This window comes from Dendrobates tinctorius, unplaced genomic scaffold (assembly GCF_039654945.1).
Source record: "Dendrobates tinctorius isolate UK_male_01 unplaced genomic scaffold, ASM3965494v1 ptg000065l, whole genome shotgun sequence".
In the NCBI taxonomy this organism is placed as follows: Eukaryota; Metazoa; Chordata; class Amphibia; order Anura; family Dendrobatidae; genus Dendrobates; species Dendrobates tinctorius.
This window is the reverse complement of record NW_027361733.1, coordinates 17,803,046-17,829,074: the sequence shown is the minus strand read 5'-3', so window position 1 is coordinate 17,829,074 and position 26,029 is coordinate 17,803,046. Positions and strand designations below refer to the sequence as shown.

The window sequence follows — 26,029 nt, the reverse complement described above, 5'->3', positions numbered from 1 at the left end:
GGGCTGGTGGGGTACTTGGTACCGGGCCCGCGGATCTCCAAGAGGGGGATTGCTGTTGTCACGGCAGCAATGACCCGACCCGTGGCCCTGGGCATCCATTGTGAATGGCGGAAATGTTCATTGAATGATTTGTGACGCCACCTGTGATGTTCGGCAATAAAGATGCTAAGCCAAACGCTGTAGACAGATCCTCTAGGACAGATGGTGTGGTGCAGCAATGATGTTGTGGCCCTCCACAGGTAGGGCAGCAGTCCCAGGGCAGTGTAGGTGAAGGGATAGGGGAGAGACATAGATGGTGCAGTGTCAGGCACAGAGATGTAGCAATGTTGATGGTGTTGGCGCAGGAATAAGCGGAGGACACCAGGGCATGTAGTTCCAAAGCTTTACTCAGTCTGTTGTGCCTACAGTGCTGAAGAAGTTGCAGGAAGAAGGCAAGGACACAGTGGAATGTAGTTTCTTTACTTTTACTTGTAAGTGCACTCCAGGGTCCAGATTACAGATGGCACCGGAGATGATTAGCCTGGGAGCAACTTAGGAATCTCTCTGTCAGATAGGTTGTGTAGTCTCCTCTCTAGCGCTTACTTGAGGTACATGCAGTACTGTGTTACACTGAAGTTACTCCTTCCTCTTCCCTTTTGGATCTACCTAGTATGGCAGACAGCTGTAGCCCTCTATTTATCGGTCGTCCATGACAGCACCACCTGAGAGAGGGGATCCGCCCTTCAGGAACAGGAAACCTACAGATACAAAAGGGCGGCACCTCTCCCACGCATCAGTTGGTTTCCTGTTCCTAGAGGACGGGACTTCCTTCAGATAGTCCATCATGGAGTCGCCGAGGGATTCCCAGGCCGGCTGACCGACCCAGGTAGCGAGGGGGTCTCCTACCTCGGTCAAGCTCGGGTCCCTGGAAGCGCCACGGTGGGGCCGGGTAGGTCTCCACGACGGTGGTGAGAGCAGGTGGAGCCAGGGGTCCGGTGGACAGCCGCCCTCCATATTGCCGCACCAGGAGATATGTATGTCCTGGGCCCCTCCTGGTGCGCTCTCCCCGGGGTCCGCTCTCTCTCTTCCGGGCCGGGCCGGCGGTGGCGCCCGGTCGGCGGGCGCAGGCGGCGCGTGTGGGGGCTGTGGCCTGGCCTGAGCCGGGGGCGTCGTGCCGGCTCCTTCTGCGCGTCCCCGCAGGCCACAGATGGGAGGCAGAAGTGACGCGGCGGAGGGGGCGGGGCCGGGGACGCCGAAACCGGAAGTCGGGTGCCGGCCGGCTTCCGGCGCGCGCCGCGTGTGCACGGCGGTACTGGGCGGTGGCCGGGGCGGGGGGGATGACCGGAGCTTGCGGGGGGAGGGTAGTGGGAGGTCCCGGGTGGGAGGTGCACGCCAGAACCCTGCTGACCCGGACAAGGAGGCCTTAAAAGGCAGGAGGTGACGCTGCTGGGGTGCTTCTGAAGGCCAGCGATGGATACGACAGAAGCCCCCATAGAGCAGCTGGACGAGGTGCAGGAGCACCCACAGAAACAGGCCACAGTGAAACCACATGCGAGTGACCAGCAGAAAAAGAAACGGACGGGCGAACAAAGCCACAGAAGTTCCTCCAGGCTAAAGGACCCTCCTACCTCCCTCCGAGATCCGGTACCTGCCTCATCTGCATGGGTAAGAGATCTCCGTGAATGTACCCTGATGCAGTGTCCCCTTATGTTTTTTTTCGCAGGGAAGGAAAGCTACGGGAAAACAGAAGTACAGGGAATGTGCCCTCTGTAGTTGCCCCTTGCCGGACGGCCACCCTAAAAAGTTGTGTCAGCCATGCGTGAGACAAACGGTAGGGGTGGAAGGGGACGTCGGCCCTGGGGTAGATTGACAGGCCCTTACACTCTCCCCCGTCCATACAGGTAGCGGAAGAAACGCCAGACTTCACCACGAGCCTGAGGGACATAATCAGGACAGAGATAAAGGCCCTATCTAAAAAGGATTCCTCTAGGGGAAGAGAATGTAGTTTTTCAGGTTCAGAGTCCTCGACCGCCCTAAGGATCGATGACTCTTCAGATTCCCCGGCCTCCACTTCGTCTTCTTCGGAGGAAGACTCGAGTCGATTCTGCTTCCCCTTAGACCAGATGGATAAGCTAGTTAAAGCAATAAGGTCCACCATGGGGGTAGCAGACACAAAACTGGAACTTTCAGCTCAGAACGTGATGTTCGGGGGTCTAAATCCCAGGAAGCGGAAGGCCTTTCCATTAAATGATAAGGTCCAGAGCCTAATAGATAGGGAATGGAAGAGACCTGAAAAAAGAGGCTCCTTACCTCTGGCCTTCAAGCGGAGGTACCCATTTGACGACCCAGTGGTAAACAGATGGGATAAAGCCCCTAAACTGGACACGGCAGTAGCCAAAGCCTCCAAAAAATCCTCCATTCCCTTCGACGATATGGCCTCCTTAAAAGACCCGCTAGATAAGAAAGCAGACTCCTTTTTGAAGGGAACTTGGGAGATGTCAGCAGGTGCTCTAAGACCAGCGATAGCTGCCACATGTACGGCCAGATCCATGATGGTTTGGCTAGACCAATTGGATTCCCAACTAAAGGACGGAGTCTCAAGAGCTTCTATCCGGAAAACGCTGCCAATTATCCAAAGTACGGCAGCTTTTTGGCGGATGCTTCAGCGGACTCTGCGAGGATGGCAGCCAGAGCTGCTAGTTTATCTAACGCAGCTCGAAGGGCCCTTTGGTTAAAATGCTGGCCAGGAGATATCCAGGCCAGATCATGACTCTGTTCTATTCCATGTGAGGGGGAATATCTGTTTGGCCCAGTCTTGGATGAACTCTTAGAGAAAGCCGAGGGATGATAAAAAGAAGTTCCCCAGTCTACCGAATCCTTCTTACAGACGTCCCTTTACCAGGAAAGGCTATTTCCGTAGAAGGCCGTCCAGAGATCAGGGCAGATGGGAGGACAGAAGAAGGAGAGGTACAGGTTTCATGTTCGGAGGAGGGGGGCGTCAAGAAGGTCCAGCACGTGACACTAAAAAACCGCCCCAATGACTAGTTGCCCCGGTAGGGGGGAGACTAGCTGCCTTCTACCCAGCCTGGTCCTTGATTTCCAATAGTAAATGGATACTGGGGGTGATAGCTGCGGGTCTACGCCTAGAATTCGCCCGGGTCCCCCAAGATCGATTTAAAGTCACCCCGCTCAGGTCTTCCACACCAGAACAAGCTGCCCTGGAGGCCGAGGTGCATGATCTCTGCCGTAAGAGGGTCCTAACGGTGGTCCCAGAAGGAGAAATGGGGAAAGGGTTTTACTCCCCCCTATTCCTGGTGCGCAAACCAGACGGGTCCTTCAGGACTATAATAAACCTTAAATCCCTCAACGAATTCCTGGTCATACGCCCGTTTAAGATGGAGACAATTAAATCAACAATAAAATTACTGTTTCAAAACTGTTTTATGGTGGTGTTAGATTTAAAAGACGCTTACTACCATATTCCCATTCATGCAGCTCATCAGCGGTTTCTCAGAGTGGCGGTTCAGCTGGATGGGTCAATCCAACATTTCCAATATGCGGCCCTCCCCTTTGGGGTGGCAGTCGCTCCCCGTGTGTTTACCAAAGTAGTAGTGGAAGTTATGGCCCATCTACGTGAATCGGACATTCTTGTGATCCCCTACTTAGATGACTTCCTGATCATAGGGAAAACAGCAAAACATTGTCTGGAACAACTACAAAGGGCAATGTCTGCCCTAGAGGGGTTAGGATGGCTGCTTAATATTAAAAAGTCCCGGTTACAGCCGGTGAGAGTCCAACAATTTTTGGGCCTGATCCTAGACTCTGAGAAACAGGAATGCCGTCTGCCCCCGGAGAAGCTTGTTCGCCTACACTATCAGGTCCTGAACGCTTCCAATAACCCTACCATGTCCCTCAGGAAAGCCATGTCCCTTCTGGGTTCCCTCTCGTCCTGTATCCCGGCAGTCCAGTGGGCACAGTTTCATACAAGAAAACTGCAGGGCGAGGTCTTAAGGCATCAGAGAATCCTTGAGGGTTACTTAGAGGGCCAGCTAACCTTGTCCCGAAACACAAGGGAGTCCCTAGAGTGGTGGCTAGTCAAGGATAATTTATCCAAAGGGGTCCCCTGGGAGTATGACATATCCCGCATAATCACCACGGATGCCAGCCAGTCCGGTTGGGGGGCTCATATGGGTGAGATTCTGGTACAGGGCCTATGGGAGCGTCATCAGATAGAAATATCATCTAATCTGAAAGAGTTGACAGCGGTAGAGCAGGCAGCTAAGGAGCTACTTGTGTATCTACAGGGCCATCATGTGCGAGTGTTCTCCGACAATCAGGTCACCGTGGCTTATATCAACCACCAAGGCGGGACTCGTTCCAAACCCCTGATGAATGTGGCAGAACGGCTATTCCTGCTAGCAGAGCAGCATTTTCAATCTTTAACAGCTCTACATATAAAAGGGAAAGAAAATATCACAGCAGATTTCCTAAGCCGCAAACCACTAAAACAAGGAGAATGGTCCCTAAGCACCTCCATCTTCGACCTAATTGTACAAAAATGGGGATAACCAGAGATAGACCTCTTCGCTACCAGGGAAAACAGAAAGTTAAAACAATTTTGCTCCCTAAATCCCAGAGAGAACCCCCTGGCGGTAGATGCCTTTCTGATAAAGTGGGGCTTCGGGCTAGCATACGCCTTCCCTCCCTTATCGTTAATACCTCTGGTGATGAAGAAAATCAGGAGAGACAGAGCAAGGGTGATAGTTATCGCTCCATTCTGGCCCAGGAGGGCTTGGTTTTCTTGCCTCAGGACCATGTCGGTGTCCGACCCTTGGGTCCTTCCGGACATTCCGGATCTCCTATCCCAGGGCCCAGTGTTCCATCCTCAGGTGCCTGGCCTACATCCGACGGTGTGGAGTTTGAACGGACACTGCTGAGAGAAAAAGGCTTCTCCCCAGACCTGATTAGCACCCTACTTAAAAGTAGAAAAGTCATCACTACCAAAATATATGTCAGAATTTGGAAAAAATTCCTGCAGAACTCTGGAGTGGTCACTGGCGCTTCAGCACCTGTAAACCAAATCTTAGAGTTTCTTCAGAAAGGTCTGGATATGGGGCTCTCCATTAGTACCCTTAAAGTACAAGTATCAGCCTTGGGGGCCCTCTTTAGCTGCAACATTGCGGATAATTACTGGATCAGTAGATTCATTAAGGCAGCAGGTAGATCCAGGCCAATAGCGAAAGATAGATTCATGCAGTGGGACTTGAACCTAGTCCTCACGGCTATGACAGAAGCCCCATTCGAACCTATCTCATCAGCTTCCATAAAGAACCTGTCCCTCAAAGTAGCCTTCGTGGTAGCTCTAACCTCAGCTCGTAGGGTAAGCGACATCCAGGCATTATCTAGACGTCCTCCTTATATACAGTTCAAGGACGATAGGGTAATACACAGACCTGATCCGGCGTATTTACCTAAGGTAGTTTCCAGCTTTCATAGGACACAGGAGATAGTCCTTCCATCTTTCCTCCCTAATCCAGCTAATGAGAAGGAAGAGAAACTTCACACCTTGGATGTTAGGAAATGCCTCATAGAATATCTGGCAGTTACTGATCCCTGGAATAAAGATAATGCCCTGTTTGTCTCTCATCAAGGCCCTAGGAAAGGTTGTAGAGTGTCAAAAAGTACACTAGCCAGGTGGGTTAGAGAAGCGATCTCAATAGCATACACCTCAAAAGGCAGGTCGCCACCCCGGAAGCTGAGGGCGCATTCCACTAGAGCCATGGCGACCTCGTGGGCCGAAAGATCAGAAGTGTCCATTGACCAGATATGTAAGGCGGCTACTTGGTCCTCTCCAAGCACCTTTTATAGTCATTATAGGCTAGACTTGGGTGCTTCCACAGACCTCTCTTTTGGTATAAGGGTACTGCAGGCTGTAGTCCCTCCCTAAATAGTTTTACTCTCTGTAATTCTCTCAGGTGGTGCTGTCATGGACGACCGATAAAGTCTTAGTTACTCACCGGTTAACGGTGTTTTTCGGAGTCCATGACAGCACCTGTATATTCCCTCCCTTTAGTTTAAATTTGGGTGTGCACTTCTTCCTCTTGTATTTACACTGATAAGGAATAGTTGTGTAAAAGTACTGTATATAAATTTTGCTGTTAACCATTGTGGTCCTCTTGTGCTCTGTAATCCATCTGATGCGAGGGAGAGGTGCCGCCCTTTTGTATCTGTAGGTTTCCTGTTCCTGAAGGGCGGATCCCCTCTCTCAGGTGGTGCTGTCATGGACTCCGAAAAACACCGTTAACCGGTGAGTAACTAAGACTTTCTCTTGGCTCACCCGTCGCTGTTGTGCCTACGAGTCTTAGTTGGGTATAGAGCATTTACAGCTTCCTATTGCTCTGGTTTCTGTTGCAGGACCTTCAGTATCCATGCAACTGTGGAGACCAGACTCCAGATCATGCGCTATCACTGGGAGGGAGCTCTCTATCCTCAGCTCAACCTCCAGCTTCTCTCAACATGTCTACACTCTTTGCCCTCCTCACACTAACTACTAATTTCCCCTCCTGGCCTCCAGAGAGAAGCTCTTCCCCTTGGTATTGGTTCAGAGCTCCCTCTGCTGGCCTGGAGTGGGAACTGTGTTGCATGTTATGGTTAACTGCTAGAGAGATCCTTCATTGCCTCCAAGCCTGACATCACCCTCCCTGGAGGAAGGCAATGCCACTGTGGCGACCATGCTCCTGGGGGCGCCACACTGGATTTTTATTCCAACATTAATTATCCAATCACCTGATGAAAATATTTTGCTCATTAGTTTGGTTATTGCTGACGCATTTACATCTACAAATGCTCATCCGCATTGTCAGTCTTTTTGAATGTTATACACATTGTATGTTGTTGTATGCTACACACACCGTATGCAACACACACAATTTTCTTTATGCTACACACACACATGCACTGCAAGTTACTTGCACATACTCCATGTAACACATTCTGTTCTGTATGTTACACACACACACACACACACACACACACAGACACTGCATGTTGCACACACACAGACATACATTGCATGTCACCCACACACACACCAGGACATACCAGGCTCTTTCCTCCTCTTCAGTTCCTCCATATTTCCATAGGGTAAGGGACTGTTGCCTTCAAATGTCCTTACACACTTATAACTTGGAAACCGCACTGTTAACGCAAGCCTAGTGTTGAAGAATCCCTCCCATGAACATTTTTTTAACTAAATCTGTGTACATATGTGCGTAATGTAGTGTCAGTGTGTTACTATACTTACCTACTGCTTGCTTCTCTGTGATGCAGCACCTTTCTGCTCCTCTTCTCAGTGACATCACCGCTCTTCAGACTCTCTGGGTCACACTGTGCTTTGCATGAGCCAGAAATCTTTTACGTGAAAACCTATGTAGTCCTGTTCTGATGCTCTGTAGACTTGCATTTTAAAAGCCACTTCTGGGTTGCAGGAGTGCAGTGTGCTCCAGAGAGTCTGCAGTGAGATGATGTCATTCAGAAGAGGAGCAGAACAGAGCTGGATCCCTGAGAAAGAGGCGGTAGAGTAAGGGCCCCGTCACACAAGGCGACTCACCAGCAATCCCGACAACGATTTCAACTTGCTCGGATCGCTGGTGTGTCGCTACATGATCGCTGGTGAGCTGTCAAACAGGCAGCTTCACCAGCGATCAGCACCAGCGACGACGAGCGCTCACGTCGCTGTGTACCTTAGTTACCAGCGCGCTGATGTAGGGAGCTGGTAACCCAGGTAAACAGTGGGTTTCTAAGTGCCCCGATGTTTACCTTGGTTACCAGCTCCCCGCATGAGTGCGCTGGTAACTAAGGTACACAGAGGGTTTTTAAGCGCCGCGCGGTGCTTAGAAACTCTCTGTTTACCTTAGTTACAAGCTCCTGCTCGCTGATCGTTGGTCTCCCGCCTGCCACACGCAGCGATGCGTGCTGGCCAGTGGGAGACCAGTGACCAAAAAAATGTCCAGAGTTTCAAGAACGATCAGCGATACCCGGCAGGGGGGCTGGTCGCTGATAGTTGTCACACACAGCGATCTCGCTGGTGAGATCGCTGTTGCGTCATAAAACTGTGTGTGACGGGGGCTTTAATTAAAAAATCTTCCTGGGAGTGCTTACTGAACCTGCAGTTATATAGGGACACCTCAGCGCCCTGCCCTTAGGATAAATTAGAAAACCGTGAACACATTAATCTTTGCTTGCAAAATTCTGCGCTGCTAATAGTGAATATTAGTTTTCTATGAAAATCTACTGTAATTACTGCTCCCCCATTCCTTTGGTCACAAATTAATATATTTTTTTGCTATATTAGATTCCGGATACCATTAAATGAGCAGAATAAGATCCTGGAAAAAACAAAGTCTATGCGAGACGACTGGGTGTCCATCCTGGAGGTGCTCTGCCTGCAGAATCATCAACGTCCTCTGCCTGAAGGCAAATCAGCTGCCTCCGAGGACATGGAGATAGATAAGGATAAGGTGGTGGACAGTGAACCTAACTGTTGCAGTCCATTTCTTAAGGTGGCAGATGGTCTCCAGATTCATGACGAAGTTCAATTGCAACCGATAGCCTCTGGGAACCAGACTGGTTCAGAGGCAGCAAGTACAGATAAGAGAATCTGCTTCTCTGGTGCTCCTCAGATTCCAACTCCTGGACCCTTCTTACCTCCTCCATTACCAGTCACTCAAAGGACAGTGTCACAGATCAGAACCAAAGCTTTCCATTGGAACACTATACCCCAGGAAAAGGTAAAGGGCATCCTCCAAAAACTGGATATCACACCATCATTCACATTCTGAGGTGCCACTAGAAGAAGCTTCCAGACTTCAAATTTGTATTACCTCATATCCCATTTATTATACTGGGGTCTTCTTCATGTGTCTCCCATATGCCTAACTTGCTGTCATCTGCCTGTTGCCAAATGTAATCTGCCTACCAGCAGAGTCTCTAAGACTGGAGTGGGCAATTAATTTTCCCAAGGGGCCACATGAGAGACCATGACTGTTGTGGAGGGCCGAACCAATAGGCTGAAATTAATTAGGTTCAATACTAACATAATATCAACATATTAATTATAATTATTATATTAATAATTATATTAATATTAATTGTATCACTTAATATTGAGCAAAATTAAGTATGCTGACATCCCCCTATATACCACTTGAACTCTAATACAGACCCTTCTATATGTTGTATGAGCCCCACACAGCCTCCCCATGGCCAGCATATGATCCCCACATAGCCTCACCATTTCCAGGATATAAGCCCCCCACAGCCTCCCTATGTTCAGCATATGTGCTCCATACAACGTCCCCATGTCCACGATGAGACCCCCATAGACTCCCCTTGTCCATGATGAGACCACCATAGCCTCCCCATGTCCATGATGAGACCCCCATAGCCTCCCCATGTTCATAATGAGACCACAATAGCTTCCCCATGTCCATGATGAGACCCTCATAGCCTCCCCATGTCCATCATGAGACCATCATAGCCTCCCCATGCCCATCATGAGACCATCATAGCCTCCCCATGTGCAGTTAAACATCCCATGCAATAAATACAAAAAACACCACATACTCACCTTTCTCTTGTTCCCACGACGATCTGCCTCTGCTTCTGTCTCCAGTGCGCTGTCTGACGTGATGACATTACGTCATTACATCAGCTGTTTCACACGCTGATTGGTGCAGGAAGGAGTCGGAGGCCCCTCCTCCACCAATGCAGTCAGCATGGATGGAGAGTGACTGTGGAGAAAGGGGGCGATACGGTGTGGCCCGTGGGCCACTGTTTTCATTCCCTTGGCTGTCTCGGTCCGGCCCACTGGCAGTTCCAGTCTGGCCCATGGGCCGCACTTTGCCCAGGTCTGCTCCAAGATGGTTTACAGGATGTGAGGTGTGAGGACCAGAGTTGTGGGCATTAAGTTCACGACCATAATTGCTACAGTGGGAAGAGTAATGTTTGCTGGAAAATTAGATTTCTGCAAATTTCTGGCAGAATGCCGATGAAAAAGAATCCACTGCTAAAAAGTAGAGAATGGCATGTTAGAGAGTGTCAGAATCAGGACATTTCCTGGATATATTAGTTTATGTGCTCAAAAAGTCTTGCATTTTTCTGGGGAGTGAGAGCTGCACAACCTTTTCTATAATAATAATAATAATAATAATAATAATACATTTTATTTCTATAGCGCCGACATATTTTGTAGCACTTTACATTTCATTTTCTATGTGAAAGTACTTGTATAATTCAAGTCCTGTTTGAAACTTTCGCAATTCAAGGTTTGATTGTGGACCGCTATGTTAGGCCTGGTCGTCAGTCTCCTGACCTGAAATCAATAGTCTCATACATGGCTGCAAGGCAGCAGAGTTCGGGTCAGGAGACTCGTGGCTGGTCCTGGCATCGTGGTCTGTACTCTACTGTGAATGTCAAAAGTATGAAATGGGTTTAAGCCTTAATTAAAAGAATATCCTCAACCTTGTTCCAAAATCATGATTTGTAGATGTCTGGGGGGGAAAATACTTTTTGACAAGTAGTGTCATTTTAGGATATGAATTTAACCAATTCACAAATCCGGTATTTCCTCAGATTAACAAGTCTATGTGGGGACAGAACTCTGCTCAGAAGAAGATTGACTGCCAAAGAATTCTCCATCAGTTCCAAGTCAGCGACTGCTCTCCTGTTCTGGATTCAGACATCACAAAGCACTCGAATATCCTGTTAGATGGGAAGATTGCACATAACTTTAGTAAGAGACCAAATATCTCATCAGAGAGGGAAAGGAATATTCACTTTGTTTATATTGGGAAAGGGATCAATGCGAAGTTTGCTTGGGACTGATATACTGTAGCAAACTATTCGTATAGGGGGAAATTGATGATGTGCTCACAGAGAAGCTCTTGTCATGTCATATTGTTTAATAAATGTTAGTGGGATAATTAGCATTAAAGGGAATTTATCAGTAGGATTAACCCTCCTAAGACGTCTATCTGTGCATTTAGGTCATATGAAGCTAAAAAAAAAATGACACATTGATATCTGGGATACGATGTCTTATTCTAGAGAAATCTGCATTTTTCTTAATATGTAAATAAGCTGTTAAGATCTATGGGCCGGACATAGATCTCCATGAGAATCTGCCTCTAGAGCTGAGTTTAAATGAAAGGTGTTTTACCAGTGTGAGACATGTACTGACTGACAGTCTGTTCTCCTTATCTCCATTTCTCACATTTATAATGCGCCTTTCATTTAAAATAATCTCTGGAAGCAGATTCTCAGGGAGATCTATGTCCGGCCCATAGTCCTTAACAGCTCATGTGGATTTCTCTGGAATAAGACAATGCATCTCATATATAAAGGCGTCATTTTATTCAACTTTATTTGGCCTACATGCCTATGTAGACAACTTAGAAGGGTTGTTCCTACTGACAGATTCCCTTTTATGAAATTGTGATTTCCAGGAGATATAATACAGAATTTAGCTTAGAATCAATAAAACATAAGTAATGTATGTACACAGTGACTCAACTAGCAGAATAGTGAGTGCAGCTCTGGAGTATAATACAGGATGTAACTCAGGATCAGTACAGGATAAGTAATGTAATATATGTACACAGTGACTGCACCAGCAGAATAGTGAGTGCAGCTCTGGAGTATAATGCGTATTGTAACTCAGGATCAGTACAGGATAAGCAATGTAATGTATGTATACAGTGACTTCACCAGCAGAATAGTGAGTGCAGCTCTGGAGTATAATACAAGATGTAAGTCAGGATCAGTACAGGATAAGTAATGTAATGTATGTACACAGTGACTGCAGCAGCAGAATAGTGAGTGCAGCTCTGGAATATAATACAGGGTGTAACTCAGGATCAGTACAGGATAAGTAATGTATGTACACAGTGACTCCACCAGCAGACTAGTGAGTGCAGCTCTGGAGCATAATACAGGATGTAACTCAGGATCAGTACAGGATAAGTAATGTAATGTATCTACACAGTGACTGCACCAGCAGACTAGTGAGTGCAGTTCTGGAGTATAATACAAGATGTTACTCAGGATCAGTACAGGATAAGTAATGTAATGTATGTACACAGTGACTCCACCAGCAGAATAGTGTGTGCAGCTCTGGGGTATAATACAGGATGTAACTCAGGATCAGTACAGGATAAGTAATGTAATGTATGTACACAGTGACTCCACCAGCAGAATAGTGAGTGCAGCTCTGGAGTATAATACAGGATGTAACTCAGGATCAATACAGGATAAGTAATGTAATGTATGTACACAGTGACTGCACCAGCAGAATAGTGAGTGCAGCTCTGGAGTATAATACAGGATGTGACTCAGGATCAGTACAGGATAAATAATGAAATGTATGTACACAGTGACTCCACCAGCAGAATAGTGAGTGCAGCTCTGGAGTATAATACAGGACGTAACTCAGGATCAGTTGAGGATAAGTAATATACAGTAAGTACAGAGTGACTCCACCAGCTGAATAATGAGTGCAGCTTTACACTATAATAAAGGTACTCAGGATCAGTACAGGTTCACTAATACAATGTCTCCTCACTTGTGCTATGTTTTCGTAGAATAATAGAATATCCTTCCTTCCCTTTATAGATATCATCTTAAAACGTTTTTACATGAAGCCAGAGCAGCTACAGGAAAAGTTATTGATCCTACGGGAATGTGATGGAGGTTTATCTGATGAACATCTGACCAACCTCAGAAGGTGAATCCAAGAATTAAATCAAACCATTGTGTTCCCAGTCATATTGGGGTGGTCCTGTTTGAGTACCTGACTAGAGATAGTCCACACAACTTCTTTAAGGCCCTTCAGTAAAAGGCTCCAACTGAGTCCAGCCTTAACCAACCCCTTCACAAAGTGGTTAGAAGACTAGTGATGGAATTGTCCACTGGTCTCACCAGCCTTCTTTTCTATAAAAGGAGCAAGAGAGGTAGAGGAAGGTCATAAGCGCAGACAGCATCATAAGGTATGGTGGTCAAGCCAGTAGCAGGGTCCCATTTTGGTTTTTTCTGCAGTCCTCCTTGTCCATCTCGTGGTTTGAAGTTTTTGGAATGTGAAATCATTGACTAGAACTCTAGGAACCTGGGATTTACTGGACTGAACAGATCCCTGCCAATGTAGATCCAATCATAAATTTCATGGGATCTTTTGTCAATTTTTTATGTGTGGGCACCAACAGATTTCACCAGATGACTATTATTGGGGCATAAGATGATTAGCCATATTGGCTTTTCTTATGGACATTCTTTTTAATCATTGATTTAGGAGCTAATAATGGCTGATCCCTCCCCTCCATTATCCAAGCAGCAGAACCTCCTGCAATCAACATTATCCCGCTAACTGAAAAGATTTGGCACTTTTAAATATCTGGCAATATTGTATGTTGTTTGTGCTTTCATACAGATATGTGCCAACTGCAAAAGACAGAAGCATGTACTTGGCTTATAAGGGTTCCCCGTCAGAGCTGCACATTGTGGATCAGTTTATGCTGCAGGTACAGAACTATCTATACATAAAGCTGAAAATGCAAAAAAGGCTTTAGTCCTGATTCATTATTTATACATAATTATTTATACACACTTTTTTTATCTATTTTTCCTCTGTTTTTCATCTCATTTGCATCTTTTAGAAACTCTGTTTTATATGTGTTCTTCTTTTTTCTTATTTTCGCTATTTTAGGAGGTGTCTTGGGTTTGCAGATGTTTTCTGTCGCTTCCTCAACTGCAACTTTTTAAAGAATTGTAGTCCCATTTGTAGTGATTTTATATGTTTTCCAGATCGTTTTATGTTATTGTGTAAAACTGGCATTTTTTTTTCCACTAAAAGTCATAAAACATGTCAAAGGCAAAAATAAAGACCATTTTGACTTTGCACAAGCTCATGCACTATTTAGCAAAATTTGGAGCAAAAAACATCAATGAATATCCCAATACATAAAAGAAAAGAAACTTTAAAACACATGGAAATAATAAACTGGTTCCTTAGTACTTGCAATAATTAATGTACCTACATTAACCCAGAAATGCTTTTCACATTAGCCCATGTAACATTACTGGGTAGTCATCACATTTATAATCATGTTGGTAGCCATTCCTTGAAGTCTGCCTTTCCAAATACCTCTCTCTGTTTTTTTACAGATGTGCAAAATCACAGATCTGTGCCCCCGACTTGATACTTTACTAACCATAAGAGATCTGCCCGTGTATATGAAAGACATACTACCGGTAAGTAGGTGTAGGAACAGTAGCATTGATACCCCATCAGCTGCCACAAGGGCACCCAGAAGAGAAGGTAGTCCCTGTGTACAGGGAGCCACATGTCCGTGACTAATAGTTTGATTTTCCAGTCTCATGTGAGTAGTTCGGTGGCCCAGTCCCACGTGACTAATAGTTTGGTGTTCCTGACCCACATTATTAGTAGTTTGGTATGCCAGTTCTACATGACTAGTAGTTTGGCTCTCCAATCTTATGTTAGTAGTAGTTGGGTATACCAATCCCACGAGATTAGCAGTTTGGTGCCCCAGCCCAAAATTACTAATAGTTTGGTGCTTTAGTCTCACGTTACTAGTTGTTTGGTGTCCAAGTCCCATACGACTAGTAGTTTAGTAACCCAGCCCCACACTATTGTTAGATTGGTGACCAGTTCCCTGTTAGAGATAAGTGAACCTTTCAAGGTTCAGTTCGGCGAACGTACCGATGTTCACCAAACATATCTGAATACCATTGAATTTAATGCATAGACAACATCTTTAGTTGGGCTAAAAAAGCTCAAATTAGGGGCAGACACCAGGAAAAAAGACATTAATGAACCCATCAATTGCGCAATAAATAAATAAATGTAAAAAAATTGGCTTCCCCTGTATTTTTGATAACCAGTCAGGCAAAACTGACAGCTACAGGTTGAAACCCTAAATTGTCAGCGTTAGCAAGGTTGGTTATCAAGAATAGAGGGGTTCCCCATGCTTTTTTAAAATTATTTAAATAAATACATTTTTGAAAACCAGCCAAGCTAAAACCTAACAGTTCGCAGCTGGTATTCTCAAGACTGGTAAGAGGCCATGGATATTCCCCCCCCAGCCTAAAAATAGCAGACTGCAGCCGCCCGAGAAAATGTGAATCTATTAAATGTTCTGATTCTGGTGCTTTACATGGCTCTTCCCACTTGCACTATGGCGGTGGCAAGTGGGGATCATATTTGTGGGGTTGATGTCACCTTTTTATTGTCGGGTGACATCAAACCCACGGACTAGTAATGGAGAGGTGTCTATAAGACGCCTCTTAATTACTAATCCGACAGTAATATTGTAAATAAACACACAGCAAGTATAAAGTCCTTTGATTGAATGAATGACACAGACTCCTTTAATGAATCTAAATTAAACAATACTCTTGTAATCACCCAGTCCACAGAAGCCAATGTCTCATGTAACAGAATTAAAATAATAAACAACAATATTCCTCACCTGTCCCCCGAGAAAATAATAATCAATTTGTCTCGCGACATGTCTAGCTCTGCTACATCTAGATGTCAAGCTGCATGGTTGCATGGTGCGACTATACAGCCTGCCATCCAGCAGAGACACTGAGCAGCATGTGCTAGCACTGCTCAGTGTCTCGCCGTGAACTCCTATGACCTGACTAACGTCACCATGAGCATGAGAAAGTTCTCACACTCACCGTGCTGTCAAAAAGGTTCTGGGAGTTCAAAGCCAATAAAATCAGATCAACTCACTGACGTCAGTGCGAGCGCCATTAAAACTTTTCCCGCTGTGATGAATCCCAGCCGTACATTCGGATCTGAACACGAATTCTAATGTGCAACGACATTGCCGAATTTGTGATTTAGGGATCCAGTCCCCAGACTTTTGTTAAATGACCAATTTCAAAGCAAGTTAGACCTCCAGGCCTCCAGTATTTGACACTTACGTCCAATTCTGGTTCAGTCCCTCAAATGTACTTTTGCCTGGCCCCCACCATCTTCTCCTTTATCCAAATCATCCAAATCTCCTTTATCTCTTATCATGTATAGATATTATTAGTGATCGTGTGTTACCTTTAGGCTGTGTGCCCACATTGCGTTTTTTTAAGTGTTTCCGCAGCGTTTGTGCTGGCTCAGACGGTGCAGAAACGCTTAAGGCTGTGTGCCCACGTTGCGCTTTTTTAAGCGTTTCCACAGCATTTGTGCCGGTTCAGACGCTGCAGAAACACTTAAAAGATGCTTCAAATTAATTTGCATGCTTTTTTTGCTTTTTGTGCCAATGCATGCGTTTTTAAGCGCTCAGGAATCGCTTAACTGCTAAAAACGCAGCATGCTCATTAATTTCCGCATTGCTCCGCGTTTTTAGCCTTCCCCAATGTTCCCAGAAAATGCGTGTCAAAAAAAGCGTAAAAAACGTGCGGCTTTTTTGCACAAAACGCGCAAGAAACGGGCAGAAAAAGGACGCTCGTTTTCTGGGAAGGGGATCAGTTTCTTGAGCGTTTAAAAACGCTACCGTGGGCACATAGCCTTAGTCCAGTTGATTCCATCATACCTTTCATGTACAAAAAATTAGATATATAAAACACATTTTGTGATATATGATGAATGAAAAGAAAACCAAACTTTTTGCTTGCAGCTCACGTCACAAAAGATCAAAGCATGTAAGCAGTTGCTCCAGAGTCAGGCCTTCCCTGCAGTGCTTGCCTACATCCTGGCCATGGGCAACTGTCTAAACGAGACTACGGGCAAAGAGAAAGCCAAGGGGTTCCATCTCTCCACCCTGACAAAAGTGTGTATTACAACTATACTCTAAATCTCTTGGTATTTTGTATTTTTTCTGTTCCTCTGTGACATTTTATAACTCCGGAACTGTGGTTGAAAATGATTATTAGGGATATACGTGGTCCCTATATTTTCTATAAACATTATGACTGATTATTACTAGAGACAATCAAATTTTCTGCAGGATCATTTCCAGCACCCATGTCTGAATTCTGTGACCACCAGACGTGAGACTTGTGAATTTCCTTCTACCTGCTGACATGCAAGGCTCTTTTTATGATTAGCCTTCTCGGCACAACGTTGTAAGTATATGACACCCAACGACAAGGTTGCGCCAAGACTGACAAGAAGGAGCCAGTACGTAGGAAGCAGGGCTCCCATCTGGCAGCCACGGAATACTGATGTGGCGAATGGACCAGAATCCTGCCAATTTATTTGCTCATCTCTTGTTATGACAATCATCTATCACTTCATGAATTTTTATGACCACTGTTTTTCCAGTCTTCTCACTGACCTGTTCTCAGTTTTTATGGTTGTCTTTACCCATTTCAGTTCTGGTTGTCTTATTTGTTTCCGATCCATTCATCCAAGCTTTCAATGATCTGGTTCTTCTTAAAAAATGTCCATTGTGAGATAAAACTTACATTGAATTTAATTTTATATCCACAGTCTTCTCAAAACACTTTACCAGATTATAACATTGCCTCCAAAGTTGGCTCCAAATGAGGCCACCCCCATACACAATTGATAGATATCTGATAAAAGATCATTGATGGCCAAGCTATTGCTCCTGGGTCATCCTACATAGGAACACTCACCCTTGATGAGCACTCCTGTGTTGTTTATTAGAGGGCTGCCGTCCTCCTCTGGTATTGCTTTATCTCCTCTGGTATTGCCTTATCTCCTGAAGAACAAAATGATCAGAAATCTGACATGTCGGTTTTTTCTCTCTTTTTACACCATCTTTCATGATAGAGTCAAGAGGTCACCAAATGTAATAATAAGCAGGTGCTGGGTATGTCACCACAGAACAGACGGACCACCAGTTACAGGGGGAGTTTATTTACAGAGATAAACACTGGCAATTTAACGATGCGAGTATTGGTGAAGTAGAAAACAAGTTATAAAACAGGCAAACGGAATAAACAGGATTAAACAGTATTTCCTGGAATGAATTTAGCAGTCTGAAGAGGACTTGCTTGTAGAGTCAACCTTCTCCCATGTAGGTACCGAACAACAGCGGCACTTGTTGTCTATAGTCTCTGTGAACTCTGTGATTCTTAACTATCCCCAGCCAGGATCTCAGGGGATAATGCGGGAGTCAGAGGGAGTACGAGGCAAACAGGGTCACCTCTGCTCTGAGTCTTTCGCTCCAACGCTACAGTCTCTCCTGCAGAAGCAAAGCTCGGTACACAATTGTGTCCCTTCGCCTGAATTAGGGGCTCTGCACTAACTCCGTGGGTACCGTGGCTTCACACGGGGGTCACTGCCTCTGTATGGGTCACTGTCTGTACACAGGGCACGGTCTCTGCGCGGGCCACATTCTCAACACGGGCCCCCGTCTCTTCACGGGCCCCCGTCTCTTCACGGGCCTCCGTCTCTTCACGGGCCTCCGTCTCTGCACGGGGGTCAGGACACACCTTTTCTGTCACTGCAGACTCCAGATCCACGTACTCACGGGCTGCAGTCTCTGTGTGTGGTATCCCGATCTCTGACTTCTGAACGGAAGCTCTGTCTCTCCCCCGGTCTGTGTCTGCATCTTGTCCTGACCGCTGCCCAGGCTGCTCTGAGGACAGCGAGTGCACTTTTCCCACTCTCTGCCCAGCTTCCTTCCTGTACCAGGCCCCTTTTTTGTTGCCCGGGGAACCTACTGTGCTGCTCAATGGTTCTGGGCATGAAGCAGAGGAGGCAACCCTCCCCCATCTCTTCCTGTACTTTACCCCGTTACACATACATGTTAGAGTTTCGGCCGATCCTGACAATATCAGCGGGTTTGGCTAATGTTAGTCCAATATGCATGAGAGTTTTTAGTAGCCACATTCTGATGGATCCTCTGATGCACTGGTAAACCAGTTTGAGCTTAGTCTTTGCTGAAAAAAAAACCGGCAAGACAAGATTTCCAATCCTAGCTTGTTGGTGGATCCATGAAGAACAACACATTTCCCATAGACTGGACCATCCAAAACTATTTCGTCTTTTTTAACATTGTCCTACCATGAGACACATTTTTGTGATATCAAATCCAGATTACACTGCCATGTTTTTAGGCAACCTTTGATGTTGTTTTCTATTTTTTAAACATACAGCTTTTATTTTTTAACTAGCTGAAGAGTCCGGCGCTGCCCTGGCATGGTAACTAACTGTGGTTAGTTATAACAAATTATAATTATTCTCCATCCCATAGTCCCGTGCCCATATACCCATCATACATATCCACGATCCCATAGGCCCCTGCCCATATACCCATCATACATATTCGCCATCCCATAGTCGAGTGCCCATATACCCATCACACATCCTTCATCTCATAGTCCCATGCCCATATACCCATCATACATATCCTCCATCCCATAGTCCCGTGCCCATATGCCATTCATACATATCCGCCATCCCATAGTCCTGTACCCATATACCCGTCATACATATCCTCCATCCCATAGTCCAGAGCCCATATACCCATCACACACCCTCCATCCCATAGTCCCTTGCCCATATACCCGTCATACATATCCTCCATCCCATAGTCCAGTGCCCATATACCCATCACACATCCTCCATCCCATGGTCAACCATTATGACATCATAATGAGCGACGGGGCTTGCAACCTATGATGACATCAGTGTCGACATGGCAACCATTATGACATCATAATGAGCGGCGGGGCTTGATACACATACACTTTTTCCCCATTATGTAGATAGGGGCAAAATTGTTTGGTGAATTGGAACGCACGGGGTTAAAATTTCACCTCACAACATAGCTAAGGACACTTTCGGGGTCCAGACGTGTGACTGTACCAAATTTTGTGGCTGTAGCTGCGACAGTGCGGATGCTAATCCTGGACATACATACACACACATACATACATAAACACATTTGACCTTTATATATTAGACTAGCTGAAGAGCCCGGCGCTGCCCGGGCATAGTAACCAACTGTGGTTAGTTCTAACAAATTATAATTATCCTCCATCCCATAGTCCCGTGCCCATATACCCGTCATACATATCCACGATCCCATAGGCCCGTGCCCATATACCCATCATACATATCCTCCATCCCATAATCAAGTGCAAATATGCCCATCACACATCCTCCATCCCATAGTCCCATGCCCATATGCCCATCACACATCCTCCATCCCATAGTCCCATTCCCATATACCCATTATACATATTCGCCATCCCATAGTCGAGTGCCCATATACCCATCACACATCCTCCATCCCATAGTCCTGTGCCCATATACCCATCACACATCCTCCATCCCATAGTCCTGTGCCCATATACCCATCACACATCCTCCATCCCATAGTCCCATGCCCATATACCCATCATACATATCCTCCATCCCATAGTCCCATGCCCATATACCCATCACACATCCTCCATCCCATAGTCCCATGCCCATATACCCATCATACATATCCGCCATCCCATAGTCCCGTGCCCATATACCCATCATACATATCCTCCATCCCATAGTCCAGTGCCCATATACCCATCACACATCCTCCATCCCATGGTCAACCATTATGACATCATAATGAGCGGCGGGGCTTGCAACCTATGATGACATCAGCGTCGCCATGGCAACCATTATGACATCATAATGAGGGGCGGGGCTTGATACACACACACTTTTTCCCCATTATGTAGATAGGAGCAAAATTGTTTGGTGAATTGGAACGCGCGGGGTTAAAATTTCGCCTCACAACATAGCCTAGGACACTCTCGGGGTCCAGACGTGTGCCTGTGCCAAATTTTGTGGCTGTAGCTGCGACGGTGCGGATGCCAATCCCGGACATACATATACATACACACACACACACACACACACACACACTTGAGCTTTTTATATTAGATATCTTGCCTCCATTTTTAAAGGGAAATTTCTCTTACTGTCCATAGACCCGTGTCTATACTCTTAATAGGTATATGTGGTGGTTAGATCACTAAAAGTTGCCAGTAAAAGACAACTCCAATTGAAAAGACACATGGTCACCCAATAACTTCTCCATGTACATTATTTTCCAGTGTCATACACAGGTCTGTGATTTAATTAATCTTGGTGACATTATTGTCCAATTTTATGAATAAATTTGAGGCAAATTCATGTACAGACCTGAGAAATGACCAAAATTTCACTTCCGTGGGCACATGTTTAATACATTTTAAAGAAGCTCATGTTTAAGAGTCAATAAGTGATTTATGGATGAGACCATCGCATTTGAGTGCATCCAGAACCTCTGTGGTATAAGACCTAACACCTCATTCATCAATGAGAGAAAAGCCGAGCAAATCATATTTTACCATTGCTCTTCCCGGTGGAGTTACCACACAATCATTAAAACACCCAGGATTAAAGAACATCACAATATGTAACATCAAATCTGCAGAAGGTCAGCAGCTCAGCACGAATATTCCCAATGTAAAGTTCAGACATCATCTGCAAAATACAACCGCTGTGTATGCTAAAAGAAGATACGTACAATTGTCCATTATAGAAATATGCCAGACAGATGTTAAAAGTATCTCAAATATATTTCATACTAGCTGAAGAGCCCGGCGCTGCCTGGGCATAGTAACTAACTACAGTTAGTTATAACAAATTATAATGATTATTTCTATATATAAAGCTAAGTGTAGAGTCCAGAACACTCTGCATAGCCACATTCACTATAATATCCCACATCATCTCATCAGCCAGAGCTACCGGACTACTACCACTAATATCCCACATCATCTCATCAGCCAGAGCCTCCGGACTACTACCACTAATATCCCACATCATCCCATCAGCCAGAGCTACCGGACTACTACCACTAATATCCCACATCATCTCATCAGCCAGAGCTACCGGACTACTACCACTAATATCCCACATCATCTCATCAGCCAGAGCTACCGGACTACTACCACTAATATCCCACATCATCTCATCAGCCAGAGCTACCGGACTACTACCACTAATATCCCACATCATCCCATCAGCCAGAGCTACCGGACTACTACCACTAATATCCCACATCATCTCATCAGCCAGAGCCACCGGACTACTACCACTAATATCCCACATCATCTCATCAGCCAGAGCCACCGGACTACTACCACTAATATCCCACATCATCCCATCAGCCAGAGCTACCGGACTACTACCCCTAATATCCCACATCATCCCATCAGCCAGAGCCACCAGACTACTACCACTAACATCCCACATCATCCTGTCAGCCAGAGCCACCAGACTACTACCCCTAATATCCCATATTATCCCATCAGCCTGAGCCACCAGACTACTACCCCTAACATCCCACATCATCCCGTCAGCCAGAGCTACTGGACTACTACTAATATCCCACATCATCCCGTCAGAGCCACCAGACTACTACCCCTAATATCCCATATTATCCCATCAGCCTGAGCCACCAGACTACTACCCCTAACATCCCACATCATCCCGTCAGCCAGAGCTACTGGACTACTACCCCTAATATCTCACAACATCCCGTCATCCTGGGGTCAGAACCAGAGTGCTGAGTGGAATTGCCCTAACTTCATATCAATGATCTCTTTAAGAGAGACTGGGGTCAGAACCAGAGCGCTGAGTGGAATTGCCCTAACTTCCATACCGGGGATCCCTTTAAGAGAGCCTGAGATCAGAACCAGAGCGCTGAGTAGATTTGCCCTGACTTGCATACCAATGATCCATTTAATAGAATCTTGGTGTCAGAATCAGAGCACTGAGGGATTTGCCCTAACTTCCATAAAGGAGATCCCTTTAAGAGAGCCTGGGGTCAGTACCAGAGCATTTGAAGGCAATTGCCCTGACTTCCATACCAGCGATCACTTTAAAAGAGCCTGGGGTCAGAAACAGAACGCTGAGTGGAATTGCCCTAACTTCCATAACGGCGATCCCTTTAAGAGAGGCCTGGGGTCAGTACCAATGCGCAGAGTGGATTTGCCCTCACTTCTGTAACAGGGATACCTTTAAGAGGGGCCGGGGGTCAGAACCAGAGCGCTTATTGGAATTGCCCTAACTTCCATACCAATGATCCCTTTAAGATACCCTGGGGTCAGAACCACAGCGCTGAGTGGAACGGTCCTAACTTCTATACCGGGATCCCTTTAAGAGAGGCCTGTGGTCAAAACCAAAGCAATGAATGGATTTGCCCTGACTTCCATGCCAATGATCCCTTTAATAGAAGCCTGGGGGTCAGAATCAGAGCGCTGAGGGATTTGCCCTAACCTCCATACCGGAGATCCTTTTAAGAGGGAAGATGTGCCTATGGGATGGAGGATGTGTGATGGGGATATGGGCACGGGAGGGGGTGATTCATTTCTGTCGTGTGCTCTCCGCTCCTTTCTGGGGGGCAGACAATGGCTGGGAGCTTATGTTCCCGGGGATGCTAGATTTCTCCCACCCGGTCAGTGTCTGCTGAGGTGTTGTGGGGTGGGAAAATTGTTGCTCATAGCAAGCAATCACAGCTCAGCTTCTTTTAAACAGTTCTGGTGAAATGAAAGATGCTTCGTGATTGGTTGGTGATACACACATACACTCAATTTTATATTCTTGCACATAGGGGCAGTATTATATTAGTTATACTCTTGTATATAGGGGCAGTATTAGAGTAGTTATATTCTTATACATAGGAGACAGTATTATAGTATTTATATTCTTGTATATAGTGGGCAGTATTATAGTAGTTATATTCTTGTATGTAGGAGGTAGTATTGTAGTAGTTATATTCTTGTACATAGGGGCAGTATTATAGTAGGTATATTCTTGCATATATGGGCAGTATTATAGTAGTTATATTCTTGTACATAGGGGAAGTATTATAGTAGTTATATTCTTGTACATAGGGGCAGTATTATAGTAGTTATATTCTTGTATATATGGGCAGTATTATAGTAGTTATATTCTTGTACATAGGGGAAGTATTATAGTAGTTATATTCTTGTATATAGGGGCAGTATTATAGTAGTTATATTCTTGTACATAGGGGCAGTATTATAGTAGTTATATTCTTGTACATAGAGGCAGTATTATAGTAGTTATATTCTTGTATATATGGGCAGTACTATAGTAGTTATTTTCTTGTACATAGGGGAAGTATTATAGTAGTTATATTCTTGTATATATGGGCAGTATTATAGTAGTTATATTCTTGTACATAGAGGGCAGTATTATTGTAGTTATATTCTTGTACATAGGAGGCAGCATTATAGTAATTATATTCTTGCACATAGGAGCAGTATTATAGTAGTTATATTCTTGTACATAGAGGGCAGTATTATTGTAGTTATATTCTTGTACATAGGAGGCAGCATTATAGTAATTATATTCTTGCACATAGGAGCAGTATTATAGAAGTTAAATTCTTGTCATGATCTAGTCTGGGTTTTGAGTCCCGTCTGCCCTTTTCCGGCGGGCTGATCATGTCAAGGGTTAACTTTGGCTGGCCTCATTTTGGATTCAGGCTGGCAATTTCTTCCTGCAGCGGCCTGCAGGCCATGTCAGTTTTATTTTCTGCCTATGGTATGAGTATATGACTCTTGTAGTACCCTGATTTGTCCTCCTGCTGTTGCTGACTTTGCCCATGTCTGTTTGTCCCCCACTCCAATTCCCGACTCAGTGTTTCCCTTTCATGTTTAGGACTCCCTGGTATCTGATTCTGCTTGGACCCTGACCTGCTGTTTGTCTCTTGTCTTTTGCATATCTGCTCCTTACTGTTACTGACCCATCTGGCTTGTTTGAGGTCTGCTTTTGCTGTGTGCAGTCGCCCCTCCACTCTATTGCCATCTAGTGGAGCTTGCATCTACCTGCATAGCAGCAGCGTGACACTTGTACAGAGTGTGGCGCTGAGTATCTTCTCACAGCCAAGCCGTGAGTCTGGATAGTCATGGAGGCCAAGGTCAGAACCCAGAAGTTTATGTCATAAACAGAAGGAAGAGATAATGGCGTAGTCTGGTAATGTTCCAAGGTCAGAATACCAGGTGGATAGCGAATCAGAGCAGAAAGGGTGAAACAGACACATGGTCAGAGCGAGGTCCAAAGTCAGACAACGAAAGAACTACAAAGAGACCGCAAGGCACAGAGAGGCAAACCACATGGTAGATGAATGTACGTCTGGCAGTGGTCTGAGAGGAATAGCCCAGTTAAGTAGCCAGGCAATCACCTGGGACAATGAACACCTGTAGACAGCCAGCACCTCCCTGTCTCAGACTGGACGGCCGAGCTGTCAATCAACACACTGACCGCTTCAGCACGCCCATGAACCAGATTGTACGGCTGAGCTGTCAGTAACTACATCCCAGATACAGTGAGGGGTGGAACCGTTACACATATGAGCAGTATTATCTCTAATATAAGGGTGGGAGCGTCACTCTGTCTGAAGCCTTTATAGACTGCGCAAGCGCGACGCGCCTACGCAGTCTGGACCCCACAGAGTGATGCATCCACCCAGGAGATCACGGTATGCATAAGCACTGAACGCATACCGCAATCTCCGCAACACCTTACCGATCCGGTGTTGCTGTTGCCGCGTGGTCTTGCGTATTGATGTGATGTCAGGAGAGGGAGGGTTGTGGCGCCGGAATCGGCGCATGCGCAGTCCGTGCTTACCGCCGCCATTTTGTAAAAGACACTGCAGTATGTCTTAAAGAAAATGGCGCCTGAAAATGAGGACTGCGCAGGCGCCGAGTCTGGCACGGCAACACGCCCTTTCCAGACATCACGGAACAACTTAACGATCGGGTATTGAAGCGGGACCTCTCCTGACATCACGGTGAGACCCCACGTCAATTCCCAATTATTACATTGTTGGGCCGTGATATCTGGAGAGGGCGTGTTGTGGTGCCGGACTCGGCGCCTGCACAGTCCTCGCTTTCCGCCGTCATGTTGTAGAAGACTACAGTGTGTCTTCAAGAAAATGGCACCGAAAGCAAGGGCTGCACAGGCGCCGAGTCCGGCACCACAACACGCCCTCTC

At 45.8% G+C, this 26,029-nt stretch overlaps 1 protein-coding gene across 2 annotated transcripts in view; it reads left to right on the top strand.

Moving 5' to 3' along the window:
* LOC141094735 (disheveled-associated activator of morphogenesis 1-A-like) overlaps nt 1-26,029 on the top strand; it is a 221,031-nt gene that overhangs the window by 149,087 nt on the left and 45,915 nt on the right. For both annotated transcript variants that reach the window (XM_073580660.1, XM_073580659.1), the window contains exons 7-12: nt 8,333-8,768; nt 10,612-10,771; nt 12,649-12,760; nt 13,460-13,550; nt 14,194-14,280; nt 16,671-16,823. In XM_073580660.1, the coding sequence (XP_073436761.1) occupies nt 8,333-8,768; nt 10,612-10,771; nt 12,649-12,760; nt 13,460-13,550; nt 14,194-14,280; nt 16,671-16,823 (1,039 nt within the window). The remainder of the gene's footprint in view (nt 1-8,332; nt 8,769-10,611; nt 10,772-12,648; nt 12,761-13,459; nt 13,551-14,193; nt 14,281-16,670; nt 16,824-26,029) is intronic.